General features: G+C 31.1%; 3 protein-coding genes across 3 annotated transcripts; all 3 read left to right on the forward strand.

Annotated features, from left to right (window-relative positions):
• The first annotated feature begins 406 nt into the window (after positions 1-406).
• Positions 407-874, forward strand: LOC131642161 (uncharacterized mitochondrial protein AtMg00810-like). Its single transcript, XM_058912440.1, has one exon. It carries the CDS (start codon positions 407-409, stop codon positions 872-874), a length of 468 nt encoding a protein of 155 aa, XP_058768423.1.
• Positions 875-13,741: 12,867 nt separating this feature from the next.
• On the forward strand, positions 13,742-15,331 carry LOC131642159 (probable aspartic proteinase GIP2). Its single transcript, XM_058912438.1, has one exon. The coding sequence runs from the start codon at positions 13,802-13,804 to the stop codon at positions 15,077-15,079; it is 1,278 nt and encodes a 425-aa protein (XP_058768421.1). The 5' UTR covers positions 13,742-13,801; the 3' UTR covers positions 15,080-15,331.
• Positions 15,332-16,846: 1,515 nt separating this feature from the next.
• On the forward strand, positions 16,847-17,329 carry LOC131642162 (probable aspartic proteinase GIP2). The gene has a single exon (XM_058912441.1). The coding sequence runs from the start codon at positions 16,847-16,849 to the stop codon at positions 17,327-17,329; it is 483 nt and encodes a 160-aa protein (XP_058768424.1).
• The last annotated feature ends 9,218 nt before the right edge of the window (positions 17,330-26,547 follow it).

Below are 26,547 nucleotides of genomic sequence, written 5' to 3' on the forward strand. Positions count from 1 at the left end.
GACCAAAATTATATTTTTCATGATAGTTGGGAAGACATGGTGATAAATGAACGCCAAGGTTTAGTGCTTCCTGCTGATACTGCTCAATATCATTGGGTGGAGGAAGAATCGACGGGGACCATCTCCTTCTTCAACAAAATTTCTCATTTGGGGGGCGCTTACACATACGTGGGGTTGTTTTTGACTTGTTGGTATCTCAGGTTAACACTTCCTAGAGAATCCATAACTCTTTCGACCTATGTTTGATTCCACTATATGGATGTTTGTTCTCCAGGTTGAAGTTTAGACATCCTTTCAATGATTTTGAGAAGGGTGTGATGACGCATCTATGAATTGCCCAGTCTCAACTACACTTGGTACAATACGCCTTTATCAAGTGTATCTCTAAGTTCAAGAGTGAGAGCTTATGAAGGAGTTTCAGACGACCGACCTTGGCCTCATGACATACTTCCTTGGTGTTGAGTTTCACAAGTCCGAGAAAAGACTGCTCATGCACCAAAAAAGGTATGTGTTTGAGATTTCGAAGAAGTTGGAAATGGAACATTGTAATGTTGTAATTACTTCAACTGAACCGCAACTTCAGTTTTTGAAGAATGGGGATGAGCAAAATGTTAATCCAACCCAGTATAGAAGGTTGATTGGATCATTGCGTTACTTGTGCAATACACGATTGAACTTGGCATTTAGTGTCAATATTGTGAGTAGATTCATGAAGAGACCGAAGATGTCTCACTTGGAAGATGTCAAGAGAATTCTAAGATATGTCAAAGGATCTATTGGATGTGGAATTCTCTTTCCCGCAATGGACACAAGAAAAAAATGCAATTTGCTTGGTTTTCCAATTCCATTTGGTGCGAAGATAAAGATGATATAAAGTCTACAACTAGATACATCTTTATGTTCAGTGAAACCCCAATCTCATAGTGTTTGAAGAATAAATCGGTAGTAGCACTCTCTTCTTGTAAGGTCGAGCATATTGTCGCTTTGTTGTGTGCGTGCCAAGCTGTATGCTAAATGAATCTATTGAAGGAGTTGGGAAGCAAAGAGGGTGGCGTTGTAACACTCATGGTTGATAACGTTTCTGCTATAAGCCTTGCTAATAATCAAATTGCATATGGAAGGAGGAAGTATATTGAGATGAGGTTTCACTACTTGAGAGAACTTGTTAGTGAAGGAAGGTTGAGATTTGGATATTATTGAAGTGAGGAATAAGTGGCTGATTTGCTGACTAAAGGAGTTACAATTGAAGTGTTCAAGAGATTACAGAAGAACATGAGCATGAAAGACTTGGAGCATTTTAATTAAGGTTATGTGTTGAGAGAAAACCAAGAATTTAAGTGATGTAATCGGTTACTGTGTGAATGTAACTGATTACAACTGTGTTGATAATGTAAAATAGCTGAAAATAAAAGGTTTTGCTAGATGGAGTAAATGTTACACATTCGCAGTAATCGGTTACCACTGTGTTGTATTTTAATTGTTGAAATAACTGTAATCGGTTACAGGTTTGGCGTAACAGGTTACAGGAAGTTAGTTTCAGTTTTTTGACAACTTTGTTTACTTGTGTCCCAATATATTGTAATTGTATATATACACCTTGGAGGTATCATTAATGAAATAAGATGAATGCAAATTCTCACCCTTAATTATACTCTCTCTAATTCTTTCTTTCACTCTCCCACTCTCTACACTCAATTATTCCATTTTCATCAATCTCGTGGTTTCAAATTTTAACACAAATGTCACTCATCACACTTGTGGATAAACTCTATATATCATGATTTATTTTCCTTCATACATGCAATATACCTTGCATATGCAAAGAACATAAAACCTAATTCATATCCTTTCCTTGTTTGCTTGCATATGCGAGCTATCTTCCGTGCATATAGAGCTGTCAAATAAGCCCTATATTTGAAAGCCCCGCTTATTTAGCCCCATCAAAGCCCTAATATATTAAGCTCTTACTATTGGAGATTTATTTTAGGCCCTAAAATGTTAGACCCTTTACATAATGCTTTCTTTTTTGGCCCCATTGAGAGGGCCCTATTTTATTCCAAAAACTTGCACAAAATTACTCCATTGTTCTGTTCAGAAAAAAATTGTAATTATTTATTTGTTAAACAAGATGTACTTTTATTTCAAAGCATGATCCTTTTATTTTTTAAATCACATTTATAGTAGTAGCCATATCTTAATAGTATCTACATTACTTCGCAGGTATACTTACATTAAGAATTTAAGAATTCTAAATATTTATTTGTTAAAAAATACTTAAATGTTCAATAAATTAAGAAAGGATTATAAATGTTTATTTGTTAAACAAAACGTACTTTTATTTTGAAGCCAAATTAATGAAAGAGACTAAAGTACATTTGTTAAAATCAGTTTTATTTTGTTTTTGTTTATTTATATCTTTTAATCTTGTAACGAGTAAAAGTATTATTTGTATTCATTTTTTATTTGTATAATTGATTTGCTATTAAAAAAGGCTAATTAATATTACTTCATATAATATGATTATTTTATCATAATTTATTATGTTAGTGAAGTTTTTTATTGATAAGATAATAGTGAGATTATCTATATAAGTTGATAATAAATAAGTGTTTTGTAAATGCATATAAATTTATAACCGTACGGTTAATGGTAATCTATAAAATATGAGCTTTATTTTATTTTTTTGAAAAAACTTTTTTTAAATCTTTTTTAAAAAATTGTTTGATTTTGAAATTTTTAACAGTTTTTTTTATTTTAAAAAAGCTATTAAAATTTAGTTTTATTTTTTGATTTTTTTTAATTTTATTTTTCATAATTATGTTTTTTAATTTTATCTGAGCCTTATGGCCCCCTTTTGAATTTTAGGGCCTTCTAACTTTAGGCCCTATGTATTTGATGGCTTACTATTGTTAAACTTTTTTATGCCCTCTTAATATTGGGACTGGGACCCAAATTAATTGGCCCCTTAAATTGACACCTCTACGTGCATATATGAAGATTACCAAACTTGATTTCTTTATGATGTGTGTTTTCTAGCATGTGTGAAATATTCATCTCCGAAAGTGGCAGATCTTGCCCAATATATTAAGAGTAACAATAAATACTTTTTAAAATTCACAACAATTATATGGAACTATGTTTGAAACTTTTTCTCTTAAAAACATTAATTTTTTATTTTTTTTAATACAAAAGGGGCCTAAGCCCAAGGAAAAAAAACTACAACACAGTCACACGGGGGGCAGCAACGCCCAGCCTATCCGAGGAAAGCAAAGGAAAGACACTACCAGGACATAATTGAAAAACACAGGGTCTAGGATCGTGAAACGAACTAAGCTTAGCCATAGCGTCAGCACACTTATTTGCCTCACGGAAGATGTGAATGAAAGACACTATAATATCATCTCTGATAAAACATTGAATATTTCTCAGCAGTCCACTAACTGCTCCACTTTGACTACGTAACCCATTAAGCTTCGCAACGATGGTCATGTTGTCTGATTGAAGCTCAATGCAATTGAAACCTTTACCAATAGCAAACTTGATACCTTCCAACACTGCCCACAACTCAGCCACTTCAATACTACAGGTACCAATATACTTAGAGAAACCCCCTAACCAACAGCCATGCGCAGGAGGGAGCCACTTAATTTCAATTGTAATAGCATGATGGGATGTGAAAGTCCGATGGCACGCTGCACTAGCACCATACTTTCTAGCTTTCGCAATTACCTGCTCGTGGATGTTACTCGGGAGCACAAACTCAGCATCGTGGATCCGTTTGTTTCTCCAATACCAAAGCAAGTGACAAGTTGTAGCCCAAATGTCACACCATCTCAGCCCTTCAAACTTATTATACTCCTTTGAAAGATTAGTTTGAACCCACTCTTGAAAGTTTAAGGCAGCAAACTCATGCCGGTAATCAGTCCTAATCAGGGAATTCCAAACAGTTACAGCTACATCACAGTCCCTTAGTACATGGATAGTGTCCTCATACTGATTAGGACACAGATCACACCAAGGAGCACCTATTGTCAATTTGTTCAAATAGGAATCCGTGAGCAGTTTCTCGTGATTCATCAACCAAACGAAGGTTTTGATACGCTCCGGAACAAGCAATTTCCAAACACGCATCCAATTGTCCTCAGTCGGAGTCTGACTTATCCCATCAAACAACTTGTATGCACTGGCAATTGAAAAAACAGTTATGAGAATTCCTCCAAATGCAAGTATCATCCCCAACATCATCACATGGAGGGTGAATCGCCTGAATTTCATTTACCGTACGCTCATCAAACAGACTGCGAAGCAGAGGTAAGTTCCAATCCTTAATATCAACAATCAAGTCCACAACGTGTTCAATAAGAGTATTTCCAATGTGCCTATTAGTGGAAGCTTGGATCAAACCTGATTTTAGCCAACAGTCATTCCAAACGTTCACTTGTCTGCCATTTCCAATATCCCAGCCTCTACTCGCAGCCAGCATAGGCCACAGTTGGACAAGGTTCTTCCACAAACTCGAATCATTTTTCTTTGCAGTCACGCTGACGCAATAATCCACCCCTCTTTCATATTTACTTCGCACAACTTGGCACCACAAATCATTATTACCTTCCATCAGCTTCCAACCAAGCTTTGCGAGGCAAGCCTGGTTCATATGCACCAGGTTTCTAAGGCCCAATCCTCCCAGTACCTTAGGCTGAACAATAGTACTCCATCTCACAGCATGAATATGTCTTTTATCTTCGCTATCTCCCCAAATAAAACTTCGTTGGATTCTGTGGATCTCTTTGATACACTCCTTTGGCAATGCACATGTCATCATTGTGTAGGTCGGAATAGCTTCGATAACAGATTTTGCTAGCGTCGTTCTACCTGCAAAAGATAAAAGATTAGCTTTCCAGCTTGTTAGTTTAAACTTAATATTATCAATGATTTGGCCAAAGTCCTTCTTCCTTGGGTTCCTCCCTGTGATAGGGACCCCCAAATATTTCCCCAAAGCTTTGGTTTCCTTAAAGCCAGAAAGCTGGAGCAGCTCACTTCTCGTATGCCTCGGGGTGTTTGAGGAGAAGAGGACCCTTGTCTTCTCATTACTCACTCTTTGGCCAAACATATCACAAAAATCCTCAAGAACTTTTTTAACACAATGCATTTGATTCGCAGATGCCTTGCCAAAGAGGAGCAGATCATCAGCGAACATCAGATGAGAGATAGCTGGACAATTCCTCACTGCTTTGATCCCTATCCAATCTCCACTATCAACAGCATCTAAGATCATGTGCGAGAGTTTGTCCATGCAAAGGACAAAAAGATAAGGAGAGATTGGGTCTCCTTGTCTAATTCCTTTTGTAGAGTCAAAGTAAGGCATTTGGCTCCCGTTCCAATTGATACTCATAGACACAGTAGAAATAGCTTGCATAATAACATTGATGAGCTTTGGAGGAAGGCCAATTTCCATCAGGACCTTATGAATAAATTGCCAACTCAAGTTATCGTAAGCCTTTGTCAAATCAACTTTAATAACGAAATAACCAACCTTTCCTTTTTTGTTATTCATACTGTGCATAAGCTCCTGGGCCAGAATCACATTTTCATGAATGCTACGCCCCGGGATAAAACCTGTTTGAAAAGTCCCTATCAAATCTGCTATGAACCCTTTCAGTCTATTAACAATAATTTTACTCAAACACTTATAGATAGAATTGCAGTGGGAGATGAGTCGAAACTGATGCACCTGGCTAGGATTCTCAATCTTCGGAATCAAACAGATGTCCGTCTGATTCACCTCCTTGATTTTGTCAGGAAAGTTCCACATGTCATTAATATAGTTACAGAAACTAGTTTCCACACAATTCCAGGACTTTTGGTAAAAACCCTCCGGGAAACCATCTGGTCCCGGGGCTTTCCACGGTGCCATAGAAAATGTAGCATTGCGAACTTCTTCCAAACTTAGGCCATCTCCCAACTTCTAGGCCAAAACAGGTTCCACCTTGGGATAGCAGTGATTAGTATCCTTCCAATGCTTAGTAACAGTATCTTTGTGAAGAGAGCATGATAAAAGTTTTTGAAAATGTTCCCAATTTGAACCTCATCCTCAATCCAATCACCAGCCTCATTCTTGACCATCACAATCTGATTTTTCCTCTTCCTTTGAGTAGCTTTCATATGATAATAACGGGTATTCCGGTCCCCGTCTACCAACCATTTCGCTCTCGAGCGCTGGAACCAAAGAAGTTCTTCTTGGTGGAGGACTTTAGAGAGCTCCCTTTATTCCCATTAATTTTTTATGTTCAACCATTATACCACTTTTATAAAAATATACAATTAATTGCCAGTAATTATATGCTAAGAATTTTGATTGAGTTGCCAAATAGTTGATGATCAATAACTATTTGAGCTCTCATTCAAATATCTTTATGCAAATTTCAAAGGCGACGAGTTTTATGTTTCGCCAGTTTTTCTGGGTGAGCTCTTCGGCGTCCTCTTCTTGTCTGATTGTTGTTTTCAGTTTGTCAATGTTCGATTACGATGACTTCAGTTGGTTGGTTCGGCGTTGCTTTGATATTTTGTTATAAATGTTAGGTCTGTTATTGATGGTTTTTATTCAAATCTCATGTTGGATTCATTGGATTGTGTCGATGTGCATTTTTCAGCTTCGCATTGGGTTTATATGAGATTTATTTCTAATTTGTTTTTTATATCACTTTTGTTTCTCATATTCAGTGCCGATATGTGATTGTTGGGTCAGATTTATGTAAAGAAAAAACTATATACTAAGAATTTAACTGTTATATTTCATTGATAAAATATGCACAAATTATCATTCATGAAATATGCACAAATTAAATATTAATTTCATCTTTTCTAATTTTAAATAATTACAACTTATTTGTCAAAAAATACAATTAGATTATCATAACACTAAAATCAAATTATTCTAACGCCAAGACAAAATAACTATCTAACATCATGGTTATTTCCATCAATGAGAAAGCTACAATAGTTCTTTTAAAAACTCTAAAACATGCATAATTATGTAATGCGCATAATCAACTTGAAATACAAACTTAAAAAATATCAATTGATGGGTTGAGATCTCTACATAATTATCATCATTGTAAAAGAAAATTTAAATTATTACTATGAAATCAATAGAAATGTTTAACTATTTATGATAACCACTTTCAAAATCACACAAATAATTTTTTAATCACAAATTTCTATTGATTTCATAGTAACTATTAATTCTTCTGTTAATATTTTTTAATTATTAAATTGATTTTTATTTTTAATTTCATTTTTAAATAAATATGAATTAATAATAAAAAAAGTCAAAACTATAATATAAAAAAGCTAAAATTATTTTTTATAAAGAGTTGAATTCAAACCCTTTAGATCTCATCTTAAGTGTACATTCATGATAATTAATTCTCATGATTTCTAGAAATTTAAAACAGAAAATATAAAATTTGTACTAATAGGGTCTCGAACCCAAATCCCTTCAGATTAAATGAGAGACAATTTACTACAATAAAAATTGATTTGTATATTTGTAAAACTATAATCATTTTACTAACAATAGAATTGATTTGTCTAATTGTTATTGATAGCCACTTTACTTTCTATAGAAATTGATTTGTTTAGTTGTAAATAATAATCATTTTATTAACAATAGAAATTGATTTGTCTAATTGTAAATGATAGTCATTTTACTAACAATAGAAATGATTTGTCTAATTGTAGATGATAATTATTTTATTAATAATAGAAATTGATTTGTCTAATTCTAAATGATAGTCACTTTACTTACAATAGAAATTGATTTGTTTGGTTATAAAATGAATATTGTTTAATCTCGAAGGACTTGGGTTTGAGATTTCATAGATAAAAAGTAATGTACAAAATTTGTTAATATTAGTAGAAATATAATAATTATTTGTCGTGTATATTGGTCTAGTGATAAAAAGATAAATATATTTTTAAAAATCCGGGATTCGGTTCCTTATCCATACAAACTTCTTTCAAATATAAAAATAATAATTAAAGACTGAGTCAAAAATAATAAATGACTCACGCATGTTCGATTAAATATTTAAATGTAAACGGTAAAGTGTGATGTTAAACACTTTTTCGGATTAAAAAAACCTACTTGCCTAATTTAAAATGGAACATGTCTTTTCTCCTCTGGCAATGGCATCACAAGGAATCTAATGAGGCATAAAAGCTAATTCCAAGAAAAGCAAACCAAATATAAAATGACCATTCCTGTATAAAATAATTATATAAAATGACTATTGACAAATAGAATTTAATAAGATAAATAAATCTTATTATAAAAAGCTTCTTTGTCTACACGTGACAAGAATAATTGAACTCGACTGTGTCTCTAGATCAATTGGTTAAGATCTTTCCTTTTGGTTAAAAAAAATAAGAGTGAAGACTCATTTTGGTCCCTCACAAAAACTTCAGAATTCAAATTAGTCCTCCACAAAAAAAGGACCCGATTTAATCCTTTACAAAATATGACCGGGTCATATTAGTCTTTCTGTAAATATTTTTTTCAAACCGGTTTTTTCTTCTACTTTTAAACCGTGACTGGACCGCCAAGTCCTATTTTATTTTTTATTTTTCATTGATTTTTATTTTTAATTTCGATTTTATTTTTAAACAATTCAGATTTTAAAATATAAAAAAAAGATAAGATATGTTCTAAGAAGGAATCGAACTCAAGACATTTAGATCACTCCTATGCCTTTACCACTATGTTAACATACATTGATGACAAATAATTCGCATGATTTATAGTAATATTAAACAATTCTGAATTTAAAACAAAAAACATAAATTTTGGTACCTACGGGTCTCAAACCCAAGTTCCTTCAAATTAAATAGTAGTCACTTTATTGTAAATATGAAAAGTAATCTAAGAGGGGTTGCATGAATTAGATTAATTGATATTAGTGAATTTTTCTCGATAATGAATGTTAACAATGTTTTGATTTTTTTGAAACTATTATAACAATTTCGAAAAAAATAGAACAACATTGCTAAATTCATAATCGAGAAAAATTCACTAATACCGATTAATCTAACTGATTCACCCGCTCTTAGATCACTTTTCATATTTATAGTGAAGTGACTATCATTAAATTTGAAGGGACTTGAGTTTGAGACCTCATGGGTACAAATTTTATATTTTATATTTTATATTTTAAATTTAGAATTGTTTAATATTACTATAAATTATGCGAATTATTTGTCACCAGTGTACGTTGGCATAGTGGTAAAGGCATAGGATGTGACCTAAACGTCTTGAGTTCGATTCCTTTTCAGAACAAATCTTATCTTTTTTTGTATTTTAAAATTGAAAAAAATATTTACAGAAAGACTAATATGACTCGGTTATATTTTGTAAGGGATTAAATTGGGTCCTTTTTTTATGGAGGACTAATTTGGATTCTGTAGTTTTTGTGAGGGACCAAAATGGGTCTTCACTCAAAAAATAATAATAATTGGTTAAGAGGCAAATACTTTTACTCAAAGAGTATTTTAAAGAGTAAGTTATCAAGATTTACTTCACATTTTGACTATTAATTCTTTTTTAAATTAATGGTTATAATTAATAAATAATTAAATGTTACGAGAGAAAATTAATATTAAGTAATTTTAATCATTATATTAAAAAAAATTAATGGTCAATATGTAGAATAAGTCTTGATAACTTCCTCTTGAAATAAGAATATTCCGTCTAATTAATATTATAATACTTCGAATTAAAGTAATCAATTTTCAATCCCAAAAAAAGTACGAAACCAATTGAGTTCATTTTTAGCATCCGGCCATGTGCTCATTTGTAGAAAAATATATTGGCAAAAAAATTTAGATCAAAATTTTACTTATTTTTATGAGTTATTGAATTAATGAATCAATAATGTTTAATCAATTAATATAAATGAATTATGATTGGTTACATTTTAAATAGAAGTGTTCAGAAACAAGTGTGAGTTATGTTGAAAAACTAGTGTGAGTTCCAAGTTTCACATTAGTTAGAAAAATAAAGGTAGAACATTTTATAAGTGAGAGAACTCATATACCTATCACCTTAAGATTTTGGATGAATATTTGACATCTCTCACATTTGTTTGAGCGAGTCTTTAATTGACCTTTAGGTGAGTGTTTAACCCAACGTGAATGCTTTCCCCTTATGATGACCCAACAAAAAGTATATTTAATTTATGAGAAACTAAAAACAAAAGGTGAGATAAGGAAGTCATGCCTTCCTTCGACGGATCAATATTTCTGATACGGGAGGAGGGAGTTGGCATGCAAGATTAGCATCAAACGTTCAAATTAGTGAGTGAAATCAAAATTAATATGTGAGTGATAATGAATTTGAATATCTGAAATGACGCTTTACCCTTAAATACGAAGAGAGACAATTCGTGTGTGAAGTGGCGTGTTGTGCGAACAACCGCCAGATTGGATCAGACGGTAATTGATGTTTCGAATGGAGTAATTGCCTACTTCAGGTTATAATGAAGGTTTGTGTGCTTCGCGTGCCTTTCCACTTGGGGTTCGATCATAGCATTTTTCTATGTGTCTTGCAGACGACCTATAACAATAACAAATATAAAAAATATTCATATTAATATATTTTTCATTATTTTTTAAATTCTAATAATAATAATTATTAATATTTTAATAGTATATAACTGTGCATCGCACAAATGTACGTCTAGTTAATGGGGATATTTCATTAGGTAGCCCTCCAACCCTTTTGTCATCCTTAAACGCACAATTTTTTCCTTCCACAGCTTCAATTATACTTCTTGGCGGTGTTTCACCTCAACAAGAGATCTTTTTCTTCACGAAGATTCACTCTTATGGGAAACCCAACGGAGAATCTTTATGCATCTTCTTGCCCTTTTTTGTGTATCTTTCAAGTTTGCCTTTTATGATTAAGTAGTCAATGAAATTCTTAACGTGGATGTATTCACTAGTCTCGTGCATATGGAATTTGTAGTTAGAGAGTGTGAAAACAATCGTAGGAATACCGCCTCTTCCTCATTTTTTGGAGCTTATAGCGTATCAACGATTTCAAAGAATTTTGTGAGGTCCAAGTATGTGTTTTCAAGATCTAAACAGCAAAAGGGTTAGCATACAAAATTCATAATAAACTCGTTTTCATTTCACTCTATTGGACATTCTTTTGTGTTTTAGCAAGATGAGCTAGACCTCTGGGACTATAGTGGCATGGTGTGCCACAATTGTTGTTTCCATTGTTGTTGTTCTCGACTTTAACCATGGTTCTTTCTTTTCAGACAAATGACTCTTCTAGATTTAGCCTTTCAGGTCTTTGTTTCTTTTTCCTGTTTTTATCGAGTTTTATGTGTGCGGTTATTTTGATTTCAGGATCGAATAACAATTATTCTGAAGGAACCTTACCTCACATAAACTAGTAAAAACAGAACTAACTCTAAATTTTAATGGGTTAGTCATTATAAACAAAATATGCAAATATTAAGAAATATACACATATATAAAAAAACACTTAAAACAATAAAAAAAAACTATATGATGTCTTTAAAAACTGCACCAATTCCCACAATGGCGCCATTTTGTTCGTTGAGCAACAAAACTAACTTTTATAATTATTGTATCCACAGAGACCGGTGGTTTCATAAACCATTCAATAATTTCTAAGATTCTAAGTAGGGAAGGGGTTTATATTAGTTTGATGCATGAAAATAAATGATAGAAAGTAAAATAGAGATTTCGGTGTTAACACTAAGAAAACTTGCTATGGGTAAATTTCATCATTATGTATTTATCATGTACATCCATAGGTCAGTAATATTCTCCTTTACTCAGCTATTAATATTATCACATGTTTCTCTCATTTGTATCTTCTTTCGGTCTCTGTGCTCTGAGATCAGTGCATTACCTAATAGCCGATATCTTGGTCAATTAACCAACACAGAGCATTAAGTTCTAACAGTTACAAAATAGCAAGACTCAATATCGATCATGCTATAGTACGTGCAAATATTGAGCCTAACCCTATATCTAGGCACTATTATCCAATAAATGATTATCTTTGATCGAGTAATGACAAACACCTTTCGAATGTCAAGTCACACCATAAAACAAGTTTTAGGTGGCAAATCTAAAACACGTATTAAGATTAAAGAGTCATAAATATTAAAGCATTAGTTGAATTACACAGAACGCAATGACCTATTAATTAATATATGAATATAATGACTACATCTAACCCCTAACAAAGAGATTTTAGCGCCTACTCATCATAACTATTGTTAATCATGCGTAGTTGAGCTTGGACGTTTACATGCCCTGTCACTAGAGTAGCGCTTCTGTCTTCAGGATCCCTCTCTTATTCTTCTATAATAGATCAAGGTGAACCTACTCCAACTTTGAACTACCTTACTCCACCAAAACTCCATTTGCATGAATTGGAAGCATTCACCAGATGCACCGCCCTTGCGCCTATCAAGCATGATTTCTTTCACATTGAGTAATGCTAGTTGTCAAACAGGTGGCCCTAGCAGGTTTTCCTCGCTTAGTGCAACGCCTCTGTGCTTAGTGCACAAATTCTTGCTTCACCATGAAGTACTTGAACCTAGACGTGTCATCTTGCCTTCTGATTGCGCTTAGCGCGCCTATGGATGGACCTAACGAGCCTTGATTTTTAGGGTTTTGCTCTGGCTTGGTCTTTGTGTGCTTAATCGTTGTTTTCTAGTCCTTTTTACTGGTTTATGATTGATACATTTTAGGAAAGTCCAAACAGTTGCTTTCTCACTTTTTATAGAAAAATTAGAAGAGATTGTATTGATTGCTTGTAAAATAAGTTAATAAGTGCCTACATACTTTACATAAATTTGATACTAAAAAAAATCGATTTCTACATATGCAATCATTTTTGCATACTTGAATAGAGAATGACTGGTAGGTAGGTAGGTAGAAGATGACCGGTGTAAAAATGGTTATGATGCGATGGTGACAGTTCTCCATTAATAGAAGAGGGTGCCTATTAAAAATGTTAACATTTTAAAACTTTATGTTACTAGTTATCTTCAAATTGTCCAACGTGAAATGCAGATAGTTGTTGGATGCAGATAAAAACAGATAGAAGAAAAGACACACTCCTATGTGACACCCATAGATACAGGTCCACTTATAAGTTAGTGACTGATGCGCCTTCATGAATTGTTCTTTGGCCAGCCTAAAACAAAGGAAAGAACCAATTTGAGTTAGATGAATTTAAACTATAAAGTTAGAGTTTAATCTTTGATAACATCACTTTGCATTTTATATAATGAAATGTAACGTAATAATGTAGTAACAAATTTATTAACCTTTTATTTTTCCTCCGGTTTTGATCTAATCTTCTTCAATGAATTGTACTCTACTCATGTGTTTATTTTAAACAAAATGAATACAGTCAAATTAGCAACAATATATTAGTGCTTACCCACTTAATAAGCAATTCAAATTTTGTAACATTAGCTCTAGTGATGATCCTTTTATATAATTGTTATACTCAGTTGGATATATCATCATATAATCAATAAAATAATAGTACCTGCAAGAAACAATTATTCATGCCAGATCATGCCGACATAAAAGAAGACTAAATATTAATATTATACATACCATTTCAAATCTAGTCAAGTAAAAAAGAATAAACAATGTATCATACTATTCATTTTCTTCACATATTCATATCTATAAAACCAAACCCTTCACTTCCATTAACTACTCACCCTTAGCATTGAACTCAATAATGGCTTCTTTTACAACTCTTCTCTCCCTTCTCACAATATCCCTTCTCTCATTCTCCTCCTCATCACAACTCATCTTACCAATAGAGAAAGACCCAGCAACCAATCTCTTCTACACCTCACTTTCCATAGGAACACCTCACCACACCTTCAATCTAGCCATTGATCTTGCAGGACCAATCCTATGGTATGACTGCAACAAAAACTACACTTCTTCAACCTACACTCCCCTCCCTTGTGAATCCAATCTCTGCAACGGTAATGCTGGTTGCACCAGCTGCAATGGCCCTTTCAAACCAGGTTGCTCAAACAACACATGCGGTGCCAACATTATCAACCAACTAGCTGACTCCATTTTCTCAGGTGACACTGGCAAAGACGAGTTGTTCATATCACAGACCAAAATCTCAGGACTACTCTCCGGTTGCACCGATGTCGATGGTTTCTCAGATGATTCTCCTCTTAAAGGCTTACCAAAGGCCACAAAAGGGATACTAGGCCTTGCAAGAACAAGACTTGCATTACCAACACAGCTTTCATTGTCTTCTTCTCATAAACTTCCTCAGAAGTTTTCTCTTTGTTTACCATCTTCTAACAAGAAAGGACTTGGTAGTCTTTTCATTGGTGATACTGATGCTTCTTTTTCAAAGTTTCAACTCACTACTATTCCTCTTATTATAAACCCCTTTAGCACTGCTCCAATATTTACTCTAGGTGATGCATCTTATGAGTATTTTATTGATGTGAAATCAGTTAAAGTTGGTGGTGAGATTCTTAACCTTAAGTCTTCACTTTTGTCCATTGACAATAAGGGTAATGGTGGAACAAAGTTTAGCACATTGAACTCCTTCACAGTGTTGCATAGTTCTATATTGAAGCCACTTGTCAGAGATTTTGTCAAGAAAGCTTCTGATAAGAAAATAAAGAAAGTTGCACCGGTTGCACCATTTGAGGCATGTTTTGATTTAAGCACTATTGGTAGGACTGTAACTGGATTGGATGTGCCTACTATTGGTTTGGTGCTAGAAGGGGGTGTTGAGTGGACAGTTTATGGTGGAAATTCAATGGTGTTGGTGAATAAGAATGTAGCATGTCTTGGATTTGTGGATGGTGGTAAAGAGCCAAGAACAGCAGTTGTTATTGGTGGGAACTTATTGGAGGATAATTTGTTGGAGTTTGATTTGGTTTCTTCTAAATTAGGATTTAGTTCTTCACTTCTCCTTCATAATGCAAGATGTTCCAATTTAGAAGCTAGTGGAAATCTTATTTCAATTGAGTGAGATTATGAGTTTAAGTAACTTTTGTTATTAGCTTTCAACTGAATAAGATTGATGATTGTAACTTTAGTTGTTTCTGTTTTGAGTGAGGTGTGATGATTGTAACTTTTGTCATTTTGCTTTCTCTTTATTATTGTAAGTCATGTGTATTGACTAAGAATCAATGAAGTTTATGCATTTTCTTTTAGCACTAGCTTGGAGAATATATAAGATGAAAGTCCTGAGTTTGTATATGACACTAGTTCACGGAGAATTTCTCTCTATTTGAATTAAGTGTCTTAGCCTAATAGGTAACAATTTGAATAATAGAACTTGATATCTTAGTTCACTATTGTTATAAAACAATAAAACATGTATACATAGTCAAATCATAGTGATTCTATTTCGAGCCGCCAAATGTCCAAATTAATATTAACGTTGATCTACTTCAAAATAATTTAAGGCATAAAAATTATCATACGATATATTTAAGATTCACTTTTGGATCTTCACTTTTTACTACAATTATTTTAAATTTTGAATTGACTTAAGTATTAGAGTGTTAATCATACAGAATCACCTTTATGCCGCCGTATCGAAGATCAGCAACATCGGTTCAAAATTGCTCACCATCAACGTGCATCTAATTCAGATTCCAAAATGGAACAGTGATGCCGTCTATATGAACTGACTTCTAATTTCTACGAAAAATCCACGAATGTATCGTTCTAGATCCAAAATCGAATGCCTATTAGATCACCAAGAAACGGAGACAATTACCTCCAATATCACGCCGAAGATCCTCGATCATCCTTCCAATTTCGTATTGCCTCAATTATCTGTCATCAGTGAGATCTGTATTGTAACAACTTCCAAGGTAGATCCACTCTAGAGTATTTCCTTAATATGGCGAATAATCTCTGAACGATAAATGAAAACTGCATGACACTGAAATCCCTAAATTCTGATGACGTAAACGGAGTCTAGAATGCAGAGATCTATTAATTTTTCATAAGATGTGGACTATTAAATTTGAATCCTGAACCTAACTAATTTTTTTTCTGTTTTAAATTTACATTTTTATATCTTTTATTTTTGTAATATTTTAATTTCATGGTTAATATTTTAATTTTAAATATTTAAAATAATATATTTAAAAACTTAAATTAAATTATAATAATCATAAATAATTATTTTATAGAATGATGCACGGATGTAGGAGAATGTCTAATTTAAAATAAATTTAAAATTTTCTCTCTCATTATTAATTATTTTTGAAAATATAAATATAAATTTGTTCCTGTGAAAAAAATTTCAGAAAATTCAATCTAATTTCTTCTAATCGACCAATATGTCAGGTGTCTGAGGATCTTTGAATTCCATCAGAGAGGATCTCATATTGCCAAACGTTTTGCATAGTATAGGCTAAAGCAACACCGACATACAACCATGTTCTCTCCAACTGAGTCTAATGGAGAATACAAAATTATCACCATGTGAAAATAATAATGCAAGATTCTCTTATTTAAAATGAAAAAGCCATTTTCTTCAGTGGCATCACAATATGAATCGCCCTTAAATAATCGTAAAGAGAACCTTTATCCTTAAATCACTAGAGCCTAAAGCTGACCAAATATGAGTAATGTTAATTGATATAAATTAGATTATATAAAACATTTATTTTCTACACGTGATGAAAATCATATTAAAAAATTAATACAATTCAAATCTACTATTATCATAAAAGATTTCTTGTTCATTGTGTGAGATTCTTACATTTTCTTCATATGCATGTTCATATTACCAATTGGAAAAGACCCAATAACCAATCTTTTCTACACTTCAATTGGCATAGGAACACCTCAACATAACTTCTTGGTGCGTGTGTGTGGTCAAGCAGTGAAACACTTGGGTTTTGAGAGTGTGCTCCTCTCAAGGTCTAAAACTGCATCGGTTGCACCATTTGGAGCATGTTTTGATTTAAGCAATATTGGTAGGACTAAAACTGGATTGGATGTGCCTACTATTGATTTGGTGCTAGAAGGGGGTGTTGAGTGGACAATTTATGGTGGAAATTCAATGATATTGGTGAATAAAAATGTTGCATGTCTTGGATTTGTGGATGCTGGTAAAGAGCCAAGAACAGCTGTTGTTATAGGTGGACACATATTGGAGGATAATCTATTGGAGTTTGATTTAGTTTCTTCTAAATTACGATTCAGTTCTTCACTCCTCCTTCATAATGCAAGATGTTCCAATTCAGAAGCTATTTGAAATCTTTTTTTAGATGAATGAGATTATGAGTTTAAGTAACTTTTGTTATTTCCCTTTCAACTGAGTAAGATCTGATGATTGTAACTTTAGTTCTTTCTGTTTTAACTGAGTGAGATATGATGATGGTAACTTTTGTCATTTTCGTTTCTCTTTATTATTGTAACTCATGTATTGTTGACTAAGAATCAATGCAGTGTACATGCATTTTCTTTTAACACTAGATTTTATGATACATCATATGATGAAAGTCCTGAAATTGTGTATGCACTAGTTCAAATTCCTTCTGGTTGAAGTGTTTTAGCTGGGAAACAATTTGAATAATAGAAAGTGATGGTCAAACAACTAACAAATTTATGCAACACAAAATTAATGAGAAAGAACACTAAAAAAATTTGAACCAAATTTAAGTGTTTTCTCTCAATTTTGTTGGGAGATGAGTTTTTTTTAGAGAGATTCTTATAGATTTCTAATTCTATGAATTTAAAGATATTTGTAGGTTGTGTAAGGGTTGAGAGACATTTTCAAATATTTTATGATTGAATGATTTATGTATTGAGAGGATGAAAGGTTTTGTCATAAATGAGTTGAAATTAGGAAGTGTTTTTATAATCTTGTTAAGATAACTTAGTCTAAATCATCTATAATCTCTTGGTGATATTCTCGATTGGTAGTGGATCGTAGAGGTGCTCTATCCTCTATAATAGATCAATTTGGATAGAACTAGTTAAACAATTAACCGTGTTGATTCTCCACTTTTATCTTGTTTTTATTACCTTGTATTTTGCATAGACTTGGTTGGTAAATTGATTATTGGTTGAGAGTGTTTAGTGTGTTTAACCATTGTTTTCTGTTCCACACATTGTGTTTGTTGGTGTGTTTGAATCATTTAAATTAATTTCGCTACAATTGGCGTCTACAAGTTTGATACAAGTAGAGAAAGCCAAGATAGTTGATACATAATTGTCATTATGTTGTGACTCGGAAATAAAGTTGAAGTTGTTATGCCCCTCTATGATTTCAGTTTTGTAGCTTGTTTCGTTTTCTATATTATTATTTATCACTTTTGGTAATTGAGTATCTTTCAGTTAGGTTTTGCACATGTCTTAAAATTGAGAGCAATTCATTAAATGGTGTTTTGCATTAAACCATGTTTTGCATGAATTTAGTCGAACCCTAAGATAATAGTCGTTGCAAAGTGGTTCAAGTCAAGTTAGTCGATTATTTGGGTCAAAAAACACATGAATGAATGGTTCCTATCATACTAGTTTTAGATAACAACTTTTTGTGAATAATGCAAGATGTTCCAATTTAGAATACAACATATAATGAAGTCCTGAATTTGTGTATTGTACTAGTTCATAGAGAATTCCCTCTAGTTGAAGTGTTGTTGCCTATTAATAGGAAACAATATGAATAATTTCAAAATGAAATTACAGACAGCTTCAAAATAAATTACAAATTGATATAGAAAGTAATGAGCAAACAACAGGCAACAACTAGAGGTGAAGTTGAAGTTTGCACAAGTAGTTTGGCTGAACAATAAAGAGGAACTGACTCCAAGTCTTGAATTAACCAAATCAAATTGCAAAAGATTGTTTTCTAATTGATATCCACCAATAACAATAAAAGTTGTGACATCTACACCTCCATCTACAAATGCAAGACATAAAGCCTCAGAACTCACATGAACCATAGTATTTACCCCAAACATCCTCCAAAAAACATCCTTATTTTGTAACACAAAGTCAATTTGTGGAACTCCAGGCCCAACCCTTGTAGAACTCAAATGCTTTGAGTCAAAACATAGCTTAAAAGGCTTTACTGGTTTTGCTATAGGAACATATTCAAGTGCTTTTGCAAATGCATCCACAAGAGAATTATGTATAGATGTTTCCATGATTGTGTAAGGAATTGACCACTTAGATTTATTGTTAGTTTGATAAGAACAAGTGGTGTTCTTTGGTGGATCGAAGTAATGTATTGGTTGGTGGAAGAGTCTTTTGTGATTGGAAGAACAAGTGCATTTGGTTGAATAGAGGATAGTGAATTTGAGAAAGAGATGAAGGTGGAGAAAGTATAGAAGATAAGGAAAATGGAAGCAATTGCTGTCATGCCTCTAGAGATTGATAAATATGTTTGTGTGTGAATAGAAAAATGCAGATACAATAATGATATGAATCTGAGTTCATAATACTATGTTATTTAATCAGTTTTAGAAAGTTGACTTTACTATTGAAAATATAACCCTTTCTTTCTTAGTTATTTACCTACTTGCATTTATCTTTTATTTTTAAATTAATAAAAATAGATATTGTTACTTGTTAGTTGAATATAGTTGATTTCTCATATGGATTATTTGGATGCTGAAGAGGGGCCAGATTAATGGTATTATTTGAAGCAGAAGACAACCAATTATAAATGGAAGCAGCAAAGGAATATTCAAAGTACAAGTGGATAGACGGTTCATATTTCTCACGAAGATTGCAAAATGAAGAAAGGTTGCAACCTTTCATCTTGAAGTTCTCATATGTTGACAATTTATTTTGGAAAAGTATTCAAGCTAAGTGAGATTTGGAGGGAGGGGTAGGTTTGTTTCAAATGGATTTTTTTTCAGCTGATGTTTTGACTAGTAGAAGAGAAAATGTAATTGGATATATGAGTTGGATCTGTTAGCCCAACTTTTTTAAAAGTGGCCCGCTGATTATTGGATGTTAGAAGTTACTAGAATGGTTTTAGGTTTGCATTTTCAATAATTTGAGCTAAAAATATGAGACCTATATCACCTTCCACATATTATTAGGGTACAAATTAACATTATTCAAAATATATTTTATTTCGCTCTATCAACTTCTCTCATTTTACTTCCCTTCTAATTTAGAACAAACTGCAACCATTTTAAATTTTTAAAAATGTTAATTTGTGTCCTAAAGGGCACATACAATCTAAAATTAAGAAAAATTGTGTTATATATATATATATATATATATATATATATATATATATATATATATATATATATATATATGGTTTTGCTACAATAGACCCACTTGTTTTTAAGAAGGTCTATTTTAGCAAGCTTTAACTACAAAATGGTTAAATGCACCTTAAGGTGCATGTTGCTAAAATAGACCTTCATAAAAATAAGTGGATGTATTACAACAAACCCCACAGAGGTTTGCTATAATACACCCACTTAATTTTATGAAGGTGTGTTTTAGTAAGTTTTAACTAAAAAATACTTAAATGCACCCTAAGGTGCATGTTGCTAAAATAGACCTTCATAAAAACAAGTGGGTCTATTGTAGCAAATCCATATATATATATATATATATATATATATATATATATATATATATATATATATATATATATATATATATATATATATATATATATATATATATATATATATATAGGGAGCGTATCTGGTGAGAACTGATATTTATTGTGAGAAACGAGAACTAATGATATTAACCTTCTGATTTAATTAACGCTTCAGATTTCTTTATTCCATATAAAGAGCATCTTACAGAATTTTTTTCATTAGACTTAATATTTAAAAATTCCATAAATAGAGAATTTAATCATAATTATTTTTTTATTTATTATATTAATATTTGGTATTAATAAAGACTAATATTTTTCTTATGTTAATATTTGGTATAAATAAAGACTAATATTTTTTTTCTATTTAAAAAATTAAATAAATAATAAATTTTTAGTTTGCCAATATCAAATAAACACCATAATTAACATATTATTATTAGAATAGTAAAATTTATTTAAAATGCTGGTAACTTAAAAATATGTAAAAGTAAATTTTTTCAATTTGCTAATAAATAAATCAACTCAATTAAAATATAGGTGATGATTTTAAATTCTTATCAAATTAATATATATATATAATAAATCAATAATTTTTTTTCTTATGGTAAACGGTCACAATAGTTGAAGATAAAAAATAAAACATTTATTAACTTGAAAATAAATAAATCAACAAAATTAAAATATATGTAATCATTTAAATTTTTTAATATTTTAATTCAAATAAAAATATAAACAATAAATTAATAATATATTTTTATTTAAAATGGTTACTATAGTAAAACATTCAAAAATAAAAAGTTGCTTTTATTTATAGTAGATTTATTTATACTTGAAAATTATAGATCAATATATTAGAACGTTATACTTTTTTTCATCAAAATAAATTATAGATTAATATATTTATAAGTATGTAATGAATAAAATTACACTAAGTCTAAAGCTAAATTAAAGACTATGTATACAGATTATTCAAAAATAAACAGTGAATAGAATTGTATCTATTTGAATGTATAAAATAAATATATTATAAATAATTTGGAATGTTCATTTAATTAAAAATACAATATTGATTTACCTCTATATATTCATTTGATTAAAAATATTAAAAATATGGGAGCGTATCACATTCTTTAATATTTTATGATTCTGAATATTTTAGACTTAATAATATTTTTCTGGATTTTTTGTAGTCTTCAAAAATATTTATAGTTTAGATCATTTTTATTTTAGTTAAAAAATTTAAATAGATTTAAATTACATTTTATACTCCCTAACTAAATTTAAAGTATTTTTATAACAAATATTTTATATTCATATCTTAACTAAATATTAAATATGTTTATGATAAAGAAATTTATAATATTTAAATAACGATGTAATTATTGCATTAAAATTATTTTCAGTAAGAATTTTTTTATAGAATGTTTACAAATTAAGTTTAATAGAAAACAATTCAATAAGATGCTCTTAATATGGAATCTTTAAATCTTAAACGTTAATAAGATCTAACGATTGATATTAATAGTTCTCATTTCTTACAAATCTATTAGTTCTCACCGGATACGCTCCCTATATATATATATATATATATAGGGGACGACTCAAGTGAGAACACTTGGTTATTATGAGAAATGAGAACAATGAATCACGACCATTAAATTTTGATTTTGTTGATTTTAATAAACTGGATTGGTTTCTCTTTCTATGTTGATTTAAAATAAATATTAAGGATCCTAGAAAGAGAAACCAATCCAGTCCATTAAAATCAACAAAATCAAAATTTAATGGTCGTGATTTATTGTTCTCATTTCTCATAATAACCAAGTGTTCTCACTTGAGTCGTCCCATATATATATATATATATATATATATATATATATATATATATATATATATATATATATATATATATATATATATATGAAGGATATTCTTACTCCAGGAGTAAGTTTAAAACACTTACTCCAAAAATAATTAGATTAAATGATCAATTAAAACTATTAGATTAATCAAAATCAAAGGTAGGGGTGGAAATAGGCTGGGCCGAGCTAGGCTTTGCCAAGCCTAAGCCTGGCCTGTCAAAAAAACAGAAGCCTAAGCCTGGCCTGTGGCCTGTCGTAAGCTTATTTTTTAGGCCTGAGTCTGGCCTTTTCAAAGGCCTGGTTTGCCTGTTAGCCTATATAAAAGCCTATTTGTTTTAGACATATGTATATAAGCAATTAAAATAATTTTTAAATAGACTAACTAACTAAAAGATCAAGAGACTAAAAATTTGTTTGCATTGACTTATTTTAACTTACGTCTTAGCATAATTTTTACAAGACTATTTGTTTAAGAGAACTTATGAAAACAATGTTCATCAGATGTTTTCATCTTATTTTTAAAAGTTCTTCAAGATAACCAAATTTTATTTATGTATTTTAATTCAAAGTATAAAACATATCATAATGATAATAAAAAAAGTATTCATATTTATTTAAATAGGTCGGCCTGATAGGCTTAAAAGGCTTCTTTTAGGGCCTGAGACCTAGCCTTTTTAACTAAATAGGCTTATAAAAAAGCCTAGGCCTTTTCTATTTAGAAATAATGTGTGGCCTGGCCTGAGCCCATATAGGCTAGCCTGTAGGCCTCTGTTATCGGCCTGGCCTATTTCCACCCCTAATCAAAGGTTATGATTTGGTGTAAGTGTTTTAAACTTTTATATATATATATATATATATATATATATATATATATATATATATATATATATATATATATATATATATATATATATATATATAATTATCAGCTTTAAATAAAAATAAAAATAATGTACAATTTAAAAAAAATATATATTTTTAACTCTTAACTATTACTCTTAAGACATATTTAAACATTACTAGTATATTTTAAGTTACGCTTCATTCTATTCGTTTTAAAATAGTCAATCAATAAAATCTCATTTCATATCACTTCTTATCATATTCCAACATATGCTAGAGGAGTTTGGGAGACTAAGACATGCTAGAAAATTGCCAGCAATCCTAATGTTTTAAAAATTGGATCAGTCATCAAACCGGTAAGGATATTGAGTCACTGGTTCATTAGTTTAACTACTAGGTTATTGATTGAACCGTATGACTAAATCGGATTAAACTGAATAACTCGATTGAGTAAACCGGTCTCTATTGCAATACTATATATTTATTAAATCGGTCGAACCGGATACTTATTCTCTAAAAAATATCACAACCCCCACAAAATTTTAAAATTTTATAATTTCACATGTTTATTCTTTACATTCAAATTCTAAATATAATCATCACTCACAACAAAATAATACAAAAATTTAAATTTAAATAAAATTTAAATCAGATATAATTACAAACAGGGAAAAAGTAATTTCAAATAAGGTTTAAATAAGGTTTAATTATACTTTTAAAAAAAATCATAAAAACGGCGTCGTTTTGTGCAGAAAAAAAAAACATGTATTTGAATTACCAATTTTTTAAAACCGTCAGTTCACCGTTTTTTTCGATTTTGACTGGTTTTGGTCAATTCTCACCGGTTCAATAGTATATCTGATTCAATAATCAGACCGGATCAATAACCCTTTCGGTTCCAAGCCTGATTGATCCAACTGACCGATTCGATCTGGTTTTTAAAACACTGATTGCTCGTTTAAGGAGCATAGGAAGAAGAGGACCCGTGTTGAAAATCAAAGTAACTCATCGTAACATACCGTAAACAAGTTCAGTGAGAAAAAGACATGATATCAATGCAACAAATGAAAAAGCTTTTGAATAATTGTGCGTCTAATAAATATCTCACTGCAAACAAAAGAGTACTTAGATTCTTAAAATACGTGGTTATTGATCGACTCCTAAGATAGAAAGATGATTTTGACCATTTAGAACATGAAATAAACATAGTAAGCTCTTTTAGTCTATTAAAGCATCTACAGCATTTGGATTTGTATTGAGATATTTAAATGTGTCTCATTCTGTCACATTATTTAAGCAACACCTTTCATAAAGTATATTCCAATGTTTTATTGTTTTTTTTTACTAAAAAAATACACAACTCTTAAGATATATTACCTCTGTTTTTTATTCTAATTTTTAAAAATATTATAGGTGTATTTTAATGTAATCATTGTAATATTAAAAAATGAATTATTAAAAATTTTATAACATTATTTGTCATTAATTATATGAAAAATATAAATTTAAAAAATTAAAAAAGATAATAATAAACTAGTGGGCAACCCGTACGTTCGCACGGGTTCTGGTGTGGACCGCAGATATGTCACCAGTTTGATTTTAAAATTCAAATAAAATAGAAAATGTTTTAATTTAATTAGAAAATAGAAAAAATTAAAAAAAAAAGTTATAGATGATAAATATATAAGTTAATCAAAGATAAATATTTAGATGAAAACGATGCATAAATAAACTGGTACTGCAATTCAAAATAAAACCACCGAGCTGCAAATAAACCGGCTCTACATAATCAGAACATAACTGCAACGATTAACATCTGAACCACCAACAAAGTTGAACCAAAAACTTGCAGCTTCCAAGACACTACAATTCTGCATAATTCAAAATTGATTCATCCATGAAAACCAGTACAAACCGCCTAAGTCGACTCTACAGAATAATTGAAAAAAGGTCGGTTCAGAATCACAATAACAGAAGGATTTAACAGAAAAAGAATTCGCTATCAGATGAAAAAGGATAACCAACATCCAGTTGCCTTCATCCATTTACTTCAACAATGAGCACCATCATCCATATTTTGCTCCCATCATCTTTCCAGCCACCAGCATTGAATATTAGAGGCATAAATGGAAAATAAACATGATAACATAACTCATTGAATATTAGAGGCATAAATAGAAAAGAAACACGATAACATAACTCATCTTATTAGACACATAGTTTAGTAACTAATTATTTATCTAGTTAATTATATATCTAGTAATAGTTTATGAATTTGTTTACAAATAGACATTCGAAAAATCAACGCTCTAGGTTGAAACTAATCAGATCATAGTAATTTGATACAGAAAGTCACAGTCAATTGGTTACAGTGTGAAGTTGTGGTGATGAGGCATATAAAAGAAATGGGGAAACATTAAACGTTCTCTTCTTTTGTCAACTCAACTCAATTTGTTCTGGTGATTACGCAACCATCCCTGGCATATTTGTAAAAATCAGAACCAAGTTAAATTTCCTTCATTGTACTTCACATGAATCACGTTGGATGAACAACATCTTCCCCGCGTCTCTGCCTTCTGCCTCTACTACCACTACCTATTCACAAAAACAATACTTTAGTTAAACACAGAACCATAAATTAATCTTAGCATTTCACCTCGATTTGTACCTATTCAGGCTGATTACTTTAAGATATAAAAATGTAAACAACACTCACAAGTCTCTAAATCTTTCAAGTTACGTTAAAACAGTAACATCTTTCAAGCTTTGTTTTTCAGAATATGGCTCGGCATGCGAATCAAATTTAATAAACCCATTTACTTTAGCAATGCTGTCTAACATGGGCAGGTGTGTCCCATGGACCTATTTGTCGATGCTACTAATATATGTCAGTAGTCATCAGTACATAAAATCCGGGCATGACTTAATTGAATATGGCCACCTTTGGTTGACCCATTAAAGCAACAAAATGATCTCAATGTTTATTCTAAGGATAGTGTTTATTCTAAGGACAAGTAAAAACTATGATATTAAGTTTTTAATAGAGCATGAACTCCTACCAGTGCTGAATTTCTAATAATATCGTCATATGTATGGCTGGTTGGCTGCAAACCAAGATTTTGCATCTGAAACCTGTATAACATGGAACAATTGAGTAGTCATTTTATGAGATAGAATTCTAAAAAA

The sequence above is a fragment of the Vicia villosa genome, unplaced genomic scaffold (genome assembly GCF_029867415.1).
Source record: "Vicia villosa cultivar HV-30 ecotype Madison, WI unplaced genomic scaffold, Vvil1.0 ctg.004575F_1_1, whole genome shotgun sequence".
Taxonomy (NCBI): Eukaryota; Viridiplantae; Streptophyta; class Magnoliopsida; order Fabales; family Fabaceae; genus Vicia; species Vicia villosa.

Coding starts and splice junctions, on each gene's coding strand:
- LOC131642161 (XM_058912440.1), top strand. CDS start 407: ATGAAGGAGTTTCAGACGACCGACCTTGGCCTCATGACATACTTCCTT.
- LOC131642162 (XM_058912441.1), top strand. CDS start 16,847: ATGTTCATATTACCAATTGGAAAAGACCCAATAACCAATCTTTTCTAC.
- LOC131642159 (XM_058912438.1), top strand. CDS start 13,802: ATGGCTTCTTTTACAACTCTTCTCTCCCTTCTCACAATATCCCTTCTC.